General features: G+C 36.1%; 1 protein-coding gene across 7 annotated transcripts in view; it reads right to left on the reverse strand.

The window, feature by feature from the left end:
- KCNK2 (potassium two pore domain channel subfamily K member 2) overlaps positions 1-17479 on the reverse strand; it is a 199942-nt gene that overhangs the window by 52298 nt on the left and 130165 nt on the right. For all 7 annotated transcript variants that reach the window (XM_055319465.1, XM_055319464.1, XM_055319468.1 and 4 more), the window contains 2 exons: positions 6312-6472; positions 3286-3472 (listed from right to left, as the gene is read on the reverse strand). In XM_055319465.1, coding sequence (XP_055175440.1) covers positions 3286-3472; positions 6312-6472 — 348 coding nt within the window. The remainder of the gene's footprint in view (positions 1-3285; positions 3473-6311; positions 6473-17479) is intronic.

Consider the following 17479-nt stretch of genomic DNA (forward strand, 5'->3'; position numbering starts at 1 on the left):
GTATATCTTTGTGTTCTTTTGAGATTTATAGCCTAATCGGCGAGATGTTCAAGTTGGAGAAATACATCCTTTTTTTCCTTGGCAAAAATACCAAAATTATGTGACAATAGTATCTGTAGTGACATGGAACTTCAAAAGGGAAGGTTCTACAAAGTAAACACTGGTATTTCCCAGATAGGATACTTGCCTTTGCTCAATAGCTGACTTTTGCTTCACGGCCACAAAGTACCCAGAAGCAAAAGCTATTTATGTGTACTCACTCTACTGAATTAAGTGAGGCAATTCTTTTCCCAGATCCTTAAAAAAAAACTCGAGATCTTTGTTTTTTCCAAAGAACCTTGCAAAGAGTACACATTTCCTACCAGCCTTTGCCATATCTGCCTTATACACATGCTCCTTCCAAAACCACTCTCTGGTCACAAGGACCTGGCATGTAAGAACACTTCTCTAATGTATCTTCCTCAACATTTGTCACTTTAATCCAATCTCATTCCTTTGCTAATTTTTTGCAGGGCATATTTCTGGTGCTTTTGATTATTACTTCCTCTGCAAAATAAAAATAAAATCACAGTAATGGATTTAGTGAGGGGGTCAATACAATACAAACCTAGTACTAATAAAGATGTTTGTTAGATGATACTTAATATCACACACATATCATTTTGTGACCATGTTCCCCGACAGTGCTGTGCCATGACTCTGAATTTGGGATCCCCACTCATACAAACAAGATATTCTCACATGATCTAGCCAGTTTCAAAATGCTGATCTCTCAAGGTTAGTTTTTTTTTTTTTTTTTAAAAAAAAAAAAAGGTGGAATGCCTGAGTGGCTCAATCGGTTGAGCCTCCAACCCTTGATTTTGGCTCAGGTCATGATCTGAGGGTTATGAGGGGTTGTGAGGTCAAGCTGCTTATTGGTCTCCCTGTCTCAGGAGTCTACTTGAGATTTTCTCTCTCTCCCTCTGCTCCTCCCCCTGCTTGTGTGTGCACTCACACTCTCTAAATCTTTTAAAAAAAGGTATTTTTTCCCATCTTCTACAAAACCACAAAGTAAAAATATTTGTTCTTTTTTTCTAAGCCATTTTATACTGTGGTCACAAATACAACACTATTTTAGGATTCCACCCATTTTTTTTTAATCTATAACCTTTTTTTTTTTTTTTAAACCAGCCCAGGACACATACTGGACTGATAGGGTCTGTAAATTTCTTAAAATAACACATGCACTGTATTATAGTACTGAAAACTATTAGGAGTAGAACTTAAATTCTCTTACTACTCCCTCAAGAGATAAATATGTGCAAGGATGCACATGTTAATGTGTTAATTAACTAGATGGTGGGAATCCCTTTATAATGTATACATATATCAAATCACCATGGTGTGCACTTTTAATATCTTATAATTTTATTTTCAATTATATCTCAAGAAAGCTGAAAAATAAATGAATAAAATGTCACTTTACTATAAAAAATTAAAACAACACATGCAGTGCAAGGCTGTTGGCCTTAGACTACTCATTAAATACCTCTATATTCCACAGCTGTTGTAAGACTTTATTCATGATATTTATAAAGTGGTGCAAGAGGCCAAGGTTAACATATCCCAGGTCTGAATCTTGTTATCATCTCATTGTGTCTTACTTTCTCTTACATTAATGCACTTGCCACTTCTACTTAAGTCAACCATACACCTTCTATGAGAGGTAGAAAAATAGATGTTTTAGGGCAGAAGTTAAAAAGAGCTAGAAATACATGATATTCTTCTCGCTACATTTTGCTAATTAGAAAACTAAAGGATTTCCAGCAAAGTGATGCATTCTCCCCTTCTGGGGCCTCCATCAGTACAGAGATGTGTGCACAGTATTTTTGACCAAAAGCAAAGCTTCCTTCATGGAAACATTTCCATCTTCAATGGGAATTTGGGCTTTGCCAGATTAAACAATAATTAACAAGTCAATAGAAACAGATAAACTCTCAGCCTTCTCTGAGATTTTATAGAACTGTGCAAAATATTTTTTCTCTGTAAACATTTAAGAAGTTTGAGACAAGAAAGATCAGTGAACAGCCAGAAACTATAAAACTCTCCTAAAATTAAATTAGGCTGGTGAGTTTATCCTGCAAAATTTAAAAGCACATTCTTACTGTGGTGTTTAGCATGTTTTTCTAATACTTGAAATTGGATTTTCTAAAAAAGAATGAATGGTCAAAACAATCCATGACAGAACACCACTGTGCTTACTTTTACCACCATTATTATAATTCATTTAAAATTGGAATTAGAACAATAATGATAATTGGATAATATAAATGATAAGGAGAGAGTTAAAGTAATAGGAAGTTAAGACCTAAGTGATACAACAATAAAGCAAACAGCAATTGCAATGGCACGCAGAAAAGGAAATAACAAAAAACACAAATAAAAAGTGTGGACATTGGTTAACAAAAACAATACTGTCCTGAGAATTGAAAATTAAATGAGGTAAATATCTTAGAGAAAAGGTTTTAAGTAGGTTAGAACATCTTCTGAAGTTGGCAGGTGTTTTTTAAAACTGAGACATGAAAAGGCCTAAGTAAAAAGAGCAAAGATAAATTAAACTCGAATTTGTCTAACACTAAAAGAAAAAAAAAAAAGAGGCAGATTGTCTGGTTTCTGAAATTAGGGTGGGAATATAAGATTCTGAACAAATAGCTTACATTTCTTTCCTAGAATGAAAATAAATGTTCAACTGCACCCTTCTGCTTATCTCCACTGTAACAGAACGACTTTTGTCTCTCTGTCACTGTGACAGATCAAATGGTCTTCCCAAATCCTAATCCTGAGAACCTGAGAACATCCGAAGATGTAATTAGTTAATTTGAACTCATCCTGGAGTAGAGTGGGCTTTTCGTCCAGTATGACCAGTGTCCATATGAGAAGAGGGATATCTGGACACAGCAACAGAGACACGGAGAGAATGAATGCCATGTGACATTGCAAAAGCAGAGACAGGAGTAACGGAGGAGGACGGCCAAGGTCAGATGGCCTCCTCTAGAAGCCCGAAGAGACAAGGAGGGATTCCACCTAGGGTCCCAGAGAGACCACTGTTCCTACTGTCACTTTGATGTTGAAATTCTGTGAGGCGATGAATTTCTTTTGTTTAAAGCCACCCAATTTCAGCACTTTGTTGGCTACAGCAGGCCTGGGAAATGAAGACAGACACTATGTTGTGCTGCAAACCCAAGCGAAAAGTCTAATTGAAGGACCTGGGTTAGGTGAGTAGTGTTGGTGCCAGGAAAAACTTACCTGCAACGTAGTCACCAAATCCAATGGTTGTTAAAGTGATGACCACAAAATAAATGGCATCCAGGGCGCTCCAGCCTTCTATGTGCTTGAATATGATCGCGGGCAGAGCAACAAAAAGTACACAGCCAAACAGTATAAATATGATTGTTGAGATGATGCGAATCTTGGTCTGACTAACATTCCACTTCTACGGATGAGAATGAAGAAAGCAAGGGAGAGAAACTGATTGAGATTTATTGATTACTGGCATACCTGCAAAGCTAACCTAATATACTTTTCAGCAAATTAGCAAAATAAGCATGTTATTTTATTTCTTTTTATAATTCATTTTCAAATGGCTTATAAAAATTGGGTATAACACAAATAACTCAAAACAATAAAATGCTAATGATGATGCTACTTTACCCTTACATACCTTTACACCAGGTAAAATACTTTCAAAATTAATTACATTTGCTCTGAGAATACAGTTTCAGATGTACATCATTCTTCGTTTACTTGAATTACTTCTGAAATATTTCTATTCTATAGGTATACTACTGATTGTGGGCCAAACACAATCTAGAAATATATGAAAATAAACAAAACTGAATGATGGGCTAAATATTTAGTCTTGAGAATTGATAAATTTTTATGAAAAATTTCTCCCACTCCTGTTGATTTCCTATCATTCATTATTCAACCGATTAAACTGAAACACCTACAGACTTAAAGTCCACAGTTGATTCCCCAGATGAATTGTGTCTGTGTTCCATGGCCTTAAATTGTACAACTAGATAAATCAAACATGACATAGGGCAAGGAAAAATCTTCAACACCCCTATCCTACAACTGTCTTTTCACCTTCTTCTCTTATCAAGAATCTCCACTGTATCACATACTAGGTTTGTACATACAGTAGTTTATCTCCAGATCTTCGTTTGAAGCTAATCACTATATATTTTTCATCTGTAACTGGATCTGTCGTATCTGCTATTAAAATTATAGGTCACATTCCCACCATATAAAAACCACTGAGTTTTAGAACTTGAAAATTTCCTAGAGATAAAGATCTATGAAATCATAGGGTGGAAAGTGAAAAAAAAAAAGTTTCTCTAGTCCACCATCCTTAAAGCACAAGTGAAGGTTAAGTGAATTCATGTTTGTAAAGTTCTCACAGCAGTGTTTATAGTACTAAGCCCGGAATCATAACCACTGGAATGTATTCACCACTAGGGCACAGGATGCATTTTATGCACTGATGTAATTACAGCATCAAAAACATTATCAGGCTCCAGTAGGCACCCCCAAATTTGTGTCAAAATAAAATGAATAAACAAAAACAAAAAGCAGAATCAGAACTGTAAATACATAGAACAAACTGATGGTTGCCTGAGGGGTAGGGGAAGGGCAACTGGGCAAAATGGGTGAAGGGGAGAAGGAGATACAGGCTTCCACTTACGGAATGAGTAAATCAAGGGAATGAAAGGCACAATGTAAGAAAAATAGTGATATTGTAATAGCAATGCAATGGGGCGAATGGTAACTACACTTGTGGTGAGCATAGCATTATGCATAAACTTGTTAAATCACTAAGTCGTACACCTGCAACTAACATAACGTTATGTGTCAATGATACTCAAATTAAAAAAAATTTAAGCAAAAAAAGTTAATAATGATACCACTAATCTTCCCGGTCAATTAATATAAATAGGAGATAACTTTTATATCACTATAAGAAAAGTATAATACCCAAAACAGGATGAAACTCCTATTTTAGAATAATCATACCTACTCCGTTCCAACTGTAGAAATACCTGCGTGTGAACTTGGAACTTAAAAATAAAACATAACTAAAAATCAATCAATCAATCATAACTAATGCCAAAAACTGGAACTATGAATTGAAAAACCAATACTCAGTGGTCTCATTTCTTCAATAGAATTAAATATAAAATACTTTGTTGAAATGTTTGTGAAAAGATGAAAAGATCTTTGAAGAGTCAATAAAATGTATTTGTAATGCTGAGGTGGTAGTAACATGTCCTTTATAATCCCACCCTCTCATGCAACTTTTTTCTTCAAGACTAGAAGCTTGTAATCATAGTGGTATTATTACTATTTTTCATTTACCATTCTAATAAAAGCATTTTCATTTCACTTATTTTTTTTCTATTGAGTATTATATAGCCATGAAAATCTTCTTGTAGATTATTACTTTTGGTTGTACTGAATTACATCCCTTAGAAATGTTTCTGTTAATGATATCACTGAATTAAATTATATGATCACCTTTATTATGTTTGCTGAATAGGGTGTCCTTCACAAAGGGGCTATATAAGTTTAGAATGCCACTAGCAATGAACAAAGGTACCAAAGCAAATTTTAAATTAGAAAACATTGTCATTTACTAGCTGTTAAGCTTTAATTAATTTATATTTATTTATTTATTTGAGAGAGAAAGAGGGAGACAGAGAGCATGTACATAAATGGGGTAAGTTGGGGTGGGGAGGCAGAAGGGGAGGGAGAGGAAGAGGGAATCTTAAGCAGATACTGTCCTAAGCGTGGGGGAGCCCATCTCAGGGTTCCATCTCACAACACTGAGATCATGACCTGAGGTGAAACCAAGAGTCTGACAGTTAACTGACTGAGCCATTCAAGCGCCCCAAGCTTTTATTCATTATCTCTAACTCTCAAAGTGATGTCTCCATCGCCAGTACCATTATTCACATTACACAAATAACAAAATGGAGATTTCAGGGTAAAATAACTAGGTTAAGAGAATACAGCAAGACAAGACATCTGGAATTGGAACCAAGGATTGTCAGATTTCTATTTCATTTCTGCATATTTGGGGATTTTTCCCATGCACTAATTCACTCATTCAAATTAAGTATAAAAATAAAGTGAGTTTCATGCTAAGAGAGGTACACATAAAAGGTTACGGAAAACCCAATAACTTGATTGTCTAACATATCTGAGGTGACAGAAAAGTTTAATTGAAAAAAATTAAACAACATATGTAGTTAAAAGGCTATTATACTTACAATAAACGTATCTTCCACTTTTGCAATTCCTTTTCCAAATATGGTCCCTAGTTGATCACCAACTCCAGCCAACAAAAAACCAAAGAGGGGAATTCCCAGTAAGGCATAGATGATACAGAATATTTTTCCCCCTTCTGTGCGTGGTGAAATATTTCCAAATCCTAAATACAAAAAAAAATTGTTTTCAGTTGTTTATAAATGAGTAATAGTTTAAAACATATGATCTTGTTAAAAAGAAAACAAGACAACTGAAAAAGGACTTGGGCTATATCCATTTTGACCTCAAACTTTCTGGTTGGTTTCTTCTTTCCAGTCTGGGGCTTGGCACAAGTGGAAGACAGAAACTACCCCCTCAAGCCATAAAGTCTGCCCTGAGCCAGCAAGACTCTGCCCATAACTGACTCCAAAACAAGGATGGATTTAACCTTCACTACCTTCCTGCATACACCCACCTACCTTTGTCCCACATTTCCCATGTAAACCTGTAAGTATTAGTGGTGTTTTGGAGACAGTCTTTGAGAAGGCTAGTCCTCTGTCTTCCTGGTGTTGACCTCACTGAAATAAATTCCTTTCTGGTTTCACCACCACTCATCTCCCTGCCTTTGGATTTTGTCAGCAGTGAGCGCCTGATCCTGGTCTGTTTGGGACCCCTGGAGCCAGATGCTCTTGCACCCCCGTGCCCCAGCTACAAAACATAGACCCAAAATGGCACCACTTAGGCTAAATCTCTAAAGTGGGGATTAATAGCTCATCTAGTTGCAGTTTCAACTTCACCCATAAATGCAGTCTTAGTCTTAACCTTAACCAGTCGGTTAGGAATTATCCTATCAGAGCCACATTGGCCTTCTCCATCACCCTCTCCCCCAAAGGAAGATGAGATGATCTGCTTCGTAAGACCCCCTGTTCTTTCCTCTCAGGGAAAGCTACCTTGCCTGGGAAACCCTTTTCTTAGATTAATAACTTTCTTGCCCCACCCTTATTCTTTAAAAATGTTGCTTGCTGTATGATTCCTCGGAGCTCCCCTCTGCTCGCTAGATGGCATACTGCCTAATTGATGAATCATTTAATAAAACCAACTAGATCTTCACATTTACTCAGTTAACTTGTTTTTTAACAACCTCAAGAGTAATTCAAAAATTCCCCAATATCAAAAGATATTACTCATAGGTTTCAACTAGTTAAGAATCCCTTTTAAATATATTTTAATATAAAATAAGCAATAAGCAAATAAGCAAGTATTTCAACAATCTACAAAGTATAGCTAATGTTCCAATTAAAATAGATGATGAAAACCAGGGGGTAACACATGCAATAAAGCCAATATTTTCATTAAATTTCTTTCTGTATCTCTATACTGATAATACTGTTAACTATAGAGCTTTCATTGTCATTTATTTTTTTTCTTTTTTTTTCTTTTTTTTTTTCTTCATTGTCATTTATTGAGAAGGAGCATTGACAAAATAGCATGGATAGAGGAAGGCAACTTTTCACATATGGCGTCTACACATTTAACTCATTTACCTCCCATCTGTTCTTATCTACTAATGCCTTGGAGTGCTGAACACCAGAGCAATATGTGCAAAGGATCCATCCAGGGCAAGTGTGAAAAGGGCCCCAGAAATCTTGTACCAAGGTAATTTTAAGGGAAAAATTTTAAGCTGAACTATCTGGGACAGTGTATCATTTCTGAATGCTATCCAGGAATGGAACTCGGGAGCGGCTCCAGGGAGGGGGCTGCGGGGCGGGAGCGCGAATCCCACAGCGCAGGCCCCGGAGCACAGGGCACCGGGACACAGCCCAGGATCCGGCCTCCCCCGGGACAGGCAGAGGCCGGGAGGGCCCAGGACAGCAAGGACGCTCCTGCCCCGAGCTGAGCAGATCAGCGGCCCCGCCCCGAAGCCTCCAGGCCCTGCAGACGGAGAGCCCCGTAGTTCCTGCGGAGGCTGAATCCAGGCTTCCAGAGTTGCCATAGCAACTGCTGCTGTTCCTCCTGGGGCCCCACGGGGTAAACAACCCCCGCTGAGCCCGGCAGCAGGCAGGGGCAGAGCAGCTGACACCTGAAAATCAGCACAGCAGGCCCCTCCCCCAGAAGACCAGCTAGAGGGACCAGTGATACTCCCCCGTGTTCCAATACAACTTGTTTTTGGCCACTCTGCACTGAGCAAAATGACTAGAAGGAAAACCTCACTTCAAAAGAAAGAATCAGAAACAGCCCTCTAGATCCATTTACCATTCAAATGGTTCTCAAAATATACCCTAAAAACTACAGAACACTTCTGAAAGAAATTGAGGAAGACACAAAGAGATGGAAAAATATTCCATGCTCATGGATTGGCAGAATTAATATTGTGAAAATGTCAATGTTACCCAGGGCAATTTACACGTATAATGCAACCCCTATCAAAATACCATGGACTTTCTTCAGAGACTTAGAACAAATTATTTTAAGATTTGTGTGGAATCAGAAAAGACCCCAAACAGCCAGGGGAATTTTAAAAAAAGAAAACCATATCTGGGGGCATCACAATGCCAGATTTCAGGTTGTACTACAAAGCTGTGTTCATCAAGACAGTGTGGTACTGGCACAAAAACAGACATATAGATCAATGGAACAGAACAGAGAACCCAGAAGTGGACCCTGAACTTTATGCTCAACTAATATACGATAAAGGAGGAAAGACGATCCACTAGAAGAAAGACAGTCTCTTCAATAAATGGTGAAGAATCTAAACCCTGTCCTCTATTCTAACATCAATTAGTAGAGTAGTAAAAACAAGAAAGGTTTGCTAAATCAGCAGGGTAGGCTGTTTTGACATGGGTTCTTTGACCATTCCAGAGAGTCTTGCTAAGATCCAACCCTGTTCTTTGTTGCTTCTCCAGATGAATAACTACATGGTCTGAGATAGGGCCAACATCTGAGTTATCCTATTCCATCCCGTTTTCTCTTTTCGATTAAGAGGACAAATGTCTTCAGAGTCATATCTATAAGAAGTAACCTACCTCTAGGAAGGGCCAGAAGTGAAAAATAAAGGATACTGTCAGTGAGCCCTCTTGCTCAGCTGTAGACTCCAACAGTTAAAACCAGAAATAGACAAGATTGCTTAAATCATGATTTAACTAAAATACATTGTGCTTATTTCTTACTACCATTTTTAAACATTCCAACCACCAGACCAGAAAAGCACTGATAGCAATGAAATGCCTAAAGACTTCACCCCACAGGTCCCCTTTCCCTGTCCATGACCATAGGTTGAACATCTACTGACCTTCACCCATGATCATTCATCTCTGCCTGGTCTCCCAAATGTAATCCCCTACCCCTAATCATTCCTTATAAAACTCTAGGTGTCCATCTTACTGGTGGAGAAGTCAGTTGTTAAGACTTGAACCTGCCATTCCTCTGGTTGACGGCACCTGAAATAAATTTCTGCCTTTCTTTTTTCCAACCCCCCAATAACTCTTGAGTTATTGGCTTTTCTTGTCGTGAGTTTGTCTGAGTTTTTTGAGCAACAGTGTTAATAAAACAAGCCAGGAGCTATGCTTCTGATTTGTCCAGGCCCCTTGGTTCTATGGGACAGAGCAGTTGGCCGGGGCGGCATGCCAGAGCTCACCCATTTGTTTCCTGATTTAGCAGCTGTGATAGATTGATTGGTAATAATACAACTTAAAAAAAAAATTCTGATTGTGGCATTGGTATAAATAGGCTCTATTGTTTCAAAAATAAAATTCTAGCTGTCAGAGAGCTCAATTTGATCTGCTCCACTTAAGTTAAAGGGGCGTAAGAAACAAAGGCTCCAAGTTTTCATCCATCATTGATTGACTCAGAATCAGCCTGGAGGCCACTGGAACATCTTCAGAAAAGCTGACAGAGGATTTCTCAGAAAGCCTGTTTACATCACCAGTGCAATGACCCAAAATTCAAGGAGACTTCAGGATATAAGGAAAGCCAATCTACCTTTCATTGATCAAAAAAATGGAGACCGGTTCCTTGTGGCATCTCTGTACTTCATTTTTACTACCTCCACGTCAAAGTTAGCATACGAGAGACTGAGGGAGTAGGGATGAAGCATCATGATATGAATCTTCTCTGCATGTCTTCTGTTTTGCCTTCCAAGTGTGTCTTTCATTACCATCATACTGAGCTTTATGATGAATCTGTGCCTGCTAGGTGACATTCTTTACACACTGACCACTTCGCATGGACATACAGATACAGAGACCCAGCAGTTTTCTGACATAAAGGGAATGCCTATAACTCCCCAAACATTTCCCTGGGTGAAAGAATGAAATGGCTCTTCAGAGGATGGTTCCTTGTGCTTTCTTCCCTCTCTTCCCTATGTAAAATAAGACCAGACTTCCCTCCACAGATTTACTACACATTCTAACCAATCAAAGGGCACTGGTTAAATGACTTGATACTATCAATGGATTTATCAAAGGTATCCATGATTCTAAGCAGTATGCTAAACTTTTAGAATATTAATCCTTGTGACTGTCTGGATTTCCTGACTCTCCCTGATGCGTTAGCAGTATCTTCATTGCCTCAGGGTGAAATGGATTGTTACAGCAAGAAGAAAAGGTTAAAGAAACAGTATTAAGTTTTGTTTTCTTTTAACTCCTAAATTAAGGTATATGCAAGAAAATGTATCCCCTGAGGACAGCAGAGTTCAGTTTATAGCATAAAATATGCAAAATTAGAGAGGAAAAGGAGTGGCTTCCAAAGAGCTTGGGGGAATAGACAAGACTGACCAGGGATGAGACATGACTTTGGAGGAGGTGGCATTAGGCAGAAACCAGAGGATAGGATAGTTAGAGCTTGGGGGAATAGACAAGACTGACCAGGGATGAGACATGACTTTGGAGGAGGTGGCATTAGGCAGAAACCAGAGGATAGGATAGTTAGGGGTTGAGGAGGCAGGTTCCAATAGTATATACTAGGGCTCAACCTTGAGAGATAAACTATTAAATCTTCAGGAGTTTTACAAGTCAGCTGACTTCACATTGGTAGTGTGGAATCAGCTCTAGTAGGAATATTTATACCACAGAAATTGGCAAGCACTATAATTTACAGTTCCCCTCCCATTACCTAATATTTACCAATATACTACAGAATAAAATACAGTGCAATTTAAGAGACTGTATGTAGTCTATGCCAGAGACCTGGAGGGAAGCCAAGCCAAAGCCTATAGGTCAACTCTTAATATTTAGGTGAGTATATCACTAGAACAGCTATCATTGCTGCTCCACATCATTCTAAGGGAAGGGCCTTCCCTGAAAAGCTACTATAAGTCCATTGTAAGTGGATCATCTAGCAGGAGACCCAAACGTACCACTCTGACTTGAATAATCTCAAGTGAACAGGCCATTTTCTGGGATCATTTATTAATATTACAAATAAATAATACACTTGTTCATGCACTGTGCACATTTAGCAATCACTTAATTATTTGCAAGAGTTCATTTAATGTCTGTATTCTCTACTTGACTTTGAGTTCCATGAGTGTAGAAGTTGATTTGTTATTTTTTATATATATTTTTACAACTATAATTCCAAAATCTTCCTGACTTATTAATTAGTCCAAAATTGGCAATCAATTAGTATTTCTTCACTGGTTGACTGGCACATACACCTAAAAAACTCACAATACTTTATAAAGAGGGTAAAGAAAAAATACAGAGAAATAGAATATCTCTGTGTGGGCACTAATAAAAAAATTAAATTTCTCTCCCACTAATTAATAAATTTACTATTTTTGCAATCAAAATTCCATAGTTTTAAACATTTTACAACTTAAGAGATTACTCTAAAATTCATCTGGAATAAAATTAACAATAATAGTCAATAAATATTTTAAAAGACTAATGTGAGGCAAATTTTACCTCCAAATTAAAAAAGATGTTAGCTATAGTTTTAACAATTAAAACTTGTGGCAAATTAAGAGTGTAAAACAATAGAAAGCATACAAAAGGACCCCAGCATGTAAATGAATAGTTGATAAATATATTTCAAATCAATATAGGAGTTGATCATCCAGTAACTAGGAATGGGATAAACTGTAGGCTTCTTGTAAATAAATGATGTCCTTACCTTACATTATACACTAAATAATTTTGAATAGATTATATCATAAAATATAAAGAGAATATGACCATAAAATACTATAAAAATATAGCAGGAGAATGACTCTTTAAGCACAACTTCTAAGACAGAATTATTAAAAAGTTAAAGATAAATATGGCTATGCAAAAAATATAATGATGCTGTATGTCAAAAGAAGAGCATAAATTCTATGTAATAAAGGCTAAATGCTTTTGCCAAGAGGCAGTGAAGAGAGACCCAAACACCTCTGTTATGAGTCTTCTTCCTAGGGTCAAAGAGCCAAGCTTTCATTTTATTTTCAGGCCTGAAGTTGGACTGAGCTTCAAAAAACAATTTTATTTCCATTGGAAAATGTCAGGCTAAATGTGTAATAAGCAATATTTTGGGATAATAGTAGTCTTTCTACCCTCTCTGAGTGAGACTTACTGGTAGTAAGTAACACAGTTAAACTATTTGGACTCATCAGCTGTAGAGTATATACTCCAGATTTAAGAGTTTTACTTTACTAATACATAGTTCATGAAAATCTTTACTCTCTTAGCCAGCATTTAATGTGGAGACTGTAAAACAAAAATAATAATGTGGAGACTGTAGTTTGTGATTACATTATTGAAGTAATGGTAAAAGCAATAATTTGAAATTGCATTTATGTGGATCCTTCTAGAATTAAACACATTAAAAATATCTAAGTAATTCTAATAAAAAATTTAGGATGTAGGACTCTATTACTCCAACCCCATGGAGAGAAAATTTAGGTAAGAAAAATACTGCATACTACTATTTTACTCTGACCAATTCTATATCATTAAGCACTAAGTTACATGAAAAAAAGAAGAAATCAAATATCATCACAGCAAACAGTATGATTTAATTCTGTTCAATGACAAACTATTTAATAATAATTACATGCCATTTACTGTGCTAGATACCTGGGACAGAAAGATGAAGAAAACACTAGAATTAAAAAAAAAACTCCAAATTCTTAATAAAATCAAATAAATATGTTATCTACCAACTTTTAAAAAAAGATTTTATCTTTAAGTAATCTTTACACCCAAGTCAGTGCTCAAACTCACAACCCTGAGATCCACCCACTGAACCAGCCAGTCACCCCTACCAACTTTTCTTTAAATATTAATGAAGGTACATAAATGGATAAAGACTTACTACACAGAAAACTAAGAATGACAGTATGTGTATGAGAAATATCCCATTAAAACATTGAACTTAAAAAGCAGAAGTTTAATTCCATGTTTACTTTGATCTGAAATGAAGGTAGGTCTATTCACATGCTGAATCTAGAAAGAGGCCATAACTGTTCGCTATATGCAGCATTTAAGTACTAAAACCAGAATAGACGCAAGGAAAGCCTGAAATAATTTCCTACTGGGACAATAAATGTTAATGTACTGTATCAGGAAATTCAGCAAAGACCCAAGGACAAATGAAGAGTGAGGAGTAAAGAGAAAGAAAAAGAGAAAGAAATACAAACCATCCTACTCAACATGAGCCTCTGAATAAGAAGTCCATAAATAAATCAAATGCTAAGAAACACAAACACAATCAACACCTGCAGCAGGAATTTACTCCAAATGAAAATAACTTCAAGGGACACTCTGAGCTAAATTTTGAAAGAGGTAGATTAAAAAAATAATAAAATTTTTATTAATATTATGCGATAAATCAGCACACAAATATAAATAGGTAGATACGAAAAGGAATAAACGAGAAATCTTGGGAATGAATCATATTAACTTCTTTTAGGGAAATAAAATGGATGAAATGGACTGATATGGGTGAAGGAAGGACTGATGAATTTGAAGGTGATACTGAATAATTCACATAGAACTTAACACAAAGGAAAAGGGATTTAAAATAAAACCGTAAAGAAATATTAAGAGACCAGAGACAAGGAGGACAAAGAGACCTCAACAATTATATATGAGTTCCAGGAGGAGAAAATGGAAAAACTAGCAAGGAAACAATATTTAATATACTGTTAGCTGAGAACTCAAGAATTGAAGGCCTGTGGACTCATATTCAAAGTGTACTCTTAGTGTTAAATATGCTAAATAAATATATACCCATGCCTAGACACATCACAGAAAATCAAAGAACATAACAAATAAAGATAACATCTAAAAAGCTATCAGGGAAAAGATTTATAAAGGAACAATACATGAGCAAGAACAGTCACTGGAAAATAATAGAGTCCTGATATCTTCAAAGTGCTAATAAAACATAACCATTATTCCGAAAGTTTATATTTAGCTAAACTATCAAAGAAGAATGAAAGGTCCTATTTTAGCATTTTCCAGATATACAAAGTCCAAAGAAACCACCCCCAGAGAACTCTCTCTAAAATCACTATCTAGGTGTGCATGGGAAATTATATACATCAGAAAGAAGAAATGGAACCCAGAAGGAAATCATAGCATAAGAGAAACAGAAGTGGGCTTGAAAGTGGAAAAAAAATATATCAGAAAATATAGTCAACCATTAACTGTGAATATGTGCATATACATGAAAATGCACACAAACACTGTAAGTTAACAGTACTCAATAGTAACAAGATGGATGAGAGAATGGGGAAGTTCAATAAATAAGCAGTTTAGCTAAAATGTTAGAGATATAAAGCAATAGCCAAAAATGTGTTCAAGAATAATGGTAATGGAACGCCTGGGTGGCTCAGCGGTTGAGCATCTGCCTTGGGCTCAGGGCGTGATCCTGGAGTTCTGGGATTGAGTCCCACATCGGGCTCCCCTGCAGGGAGCCTGCTTCTCCCTCTGCCTATGTCTCTGCCTATCTCTGTGTCTCTCTCATGAATAAATAAATAAAGTCGTTAAAATTTTTTTAAACTTTTTTTAGATTTTATTTATTTATTCATGAGAGACACATAGAGAAAGAGGCAGAGACATAGGCAGAGGGAGAAGCAGACTCCCTGAAGGGAGTCTGATGTGGGACTCGATCCCAGGACTCCAGGATCACTCCCTGAGCCCAAGGCAGATGCTTAACTACTGAGCCACGCAGGCTTCCCTTTTAAAAAAAAAGAAGAAGAATGGTAACTACTAGCATTCCAACAAAAGAGTAGGAGAGTAACGAAAAAAGGACAAAGAAAGAGGGTGACACAAACAAGAAAAAATCCAAATATATAAACAATCACTATTTATGTAAATACATTAAACATAGAGATTAGAATTTCTATAAATATCACAGATCGGATGAAAATAAAGGGATGAAAAAAATTTGTCAGCAAATCCTTATCCAAAGAAAGTCAATATAACAATATTAATATCAATCACAAAATTTAAGTCTAAATGTACTCTTAAGGCTAATGAGATTAAAAAATTATAGACCTGAGGGAGCCTGAGTGTAATCTGGAAGGCTTTATAGATGTAAGGATGCAGAAAAAGCATTTGATAAAATTGAATACCCATTGATGATAGAACTTTTAGCAAATAAGAAATGGAAGGAAATTATATTAACATGATTTTAAGTTAAAAAAATAATAGCTGCTTTATACTTAAGATGAAGCTTGAAAGCACTGATTTTAAGATAAGGATCATGACAAATACATCATCCTCATGACTCCTCCGTTACAGTCTATTGTAGGTCAATGCTATAGGCTTAAAAGAAGATGTAAAATGAGAAAATAAAAGTTGAAGCTATTACTGTTTTTTAGATGATATACTTTTCTATATAATAAAGCCAAGAAAAAAATAAGGCCAAGAAGTTTCCTAGATTCAAAGAGAAACAACAATACAATAATTTGTATGTGATTATTATGTGCTAGGCACTCTTACAAGTAATTAAAGATTTTAAATCCCCTTAATACTCATTATAACCACTGTGCGGTAGGTATTAATATTCTTATTTTGCAAATGAGGAAACTGAAGCACAGAGAGGTTAAGTCATTTACCCAAAGATACACAGCTAATGAAGTGGGAGACCTGGAATTCAAACCCAGGTATTTTAGGTCCAATGTCTGGGCTCTAATCACACATACCACAATACTCCTATGCTCCCAGAAACAACCAAAATAGCTAAGAATAAATATCACGAATAACACATAAGTATTTTATGGATAAAATTACCAAAAAAATTGCAAAATAAATGACATAAAAAGAAACCTGAAGAGATGAAGAAATATTGTATGTTAATGTTATTAAATTTATGCTAAATATATAATTGCAATAGATATTTTGAAAGAGTTTTCAGTGGAATTTTATGAACTTTTATAAAAATCTGTAAGAAGGTAAAGGGCCAGTGATAACTAAGAAATATTTGAATATTTGGGGAGAGAAATGATCTGGGAAGGTTTGTCATACATGATATCGAAACCTACTGTGGGTATTAAAGAACAGTATGATTAGGACAATGGGGTACTGGCAGGGAGAGGCACACCAAGCAAAACAGAACAGAAAACTCAGAAACAGACCCAAACATATCTGGAAGCATGGGTATCTGCCAAAGGGAGAGAAAAGATCAAGGGGTCAGTGAATGCTAATGAATGGGTGTGTGGAGTTGGCTACCTGGTGAGACTGGGAAGGGTAATAAAGGGCCTTCAACTTCCTATATTGTTTCATTCAAAAACAGTAAAAACAGAAACAGCATGAAGCAATGTTAGATTTGTTGAAAGTAGATGAATAGATGGCTGTGTACAACATAATTCTTTGTAGACATTTCTACTATTTGAAATACTGCACAATAATAAAAAAGAATGTCTATACATACATTACATTTATAAATCAAAAAGACATTGGACAATATTCTACACTACTTCTTATAGTTCTCTGAAAGCTAGAAATAGAAAATTGTCTTATCATGACACAGAAGTCCATCTCAAAACAGTTAATATCATAATATTAAAGCACAAGAGGAATTCCCTTAAAATCTAGGGGGGACAAGGACATCCATTTTACAACTATTAAGTAGTATTATTCGGAAAGTTCTAGCATGTGTAATGGCAGTAAACATATAAGAGGAATAATTATTATAAAAAGAAAGACAAATATATTAGTTGTGGGTGGAATTAAATACCCAGTAAATACAGGGGAATACTGAAAAT

Source organism: Nyctereutes procyonoides, unplaced genomic scaffold (genome assembly GCF_905146905.1).
Source record: "Nyctereutes procyonoides isolate TBG_1078 unplaced genomic scaffold, NYPRO_anot_genome, whole genome shotgun sequence".
Taxonomy (NCBI): Eukaryota; Metazoa; Chordata; class Mammalia; order Carnivora; family Canidae; genus Nyctereutes; species Nyctereutes procyonoides.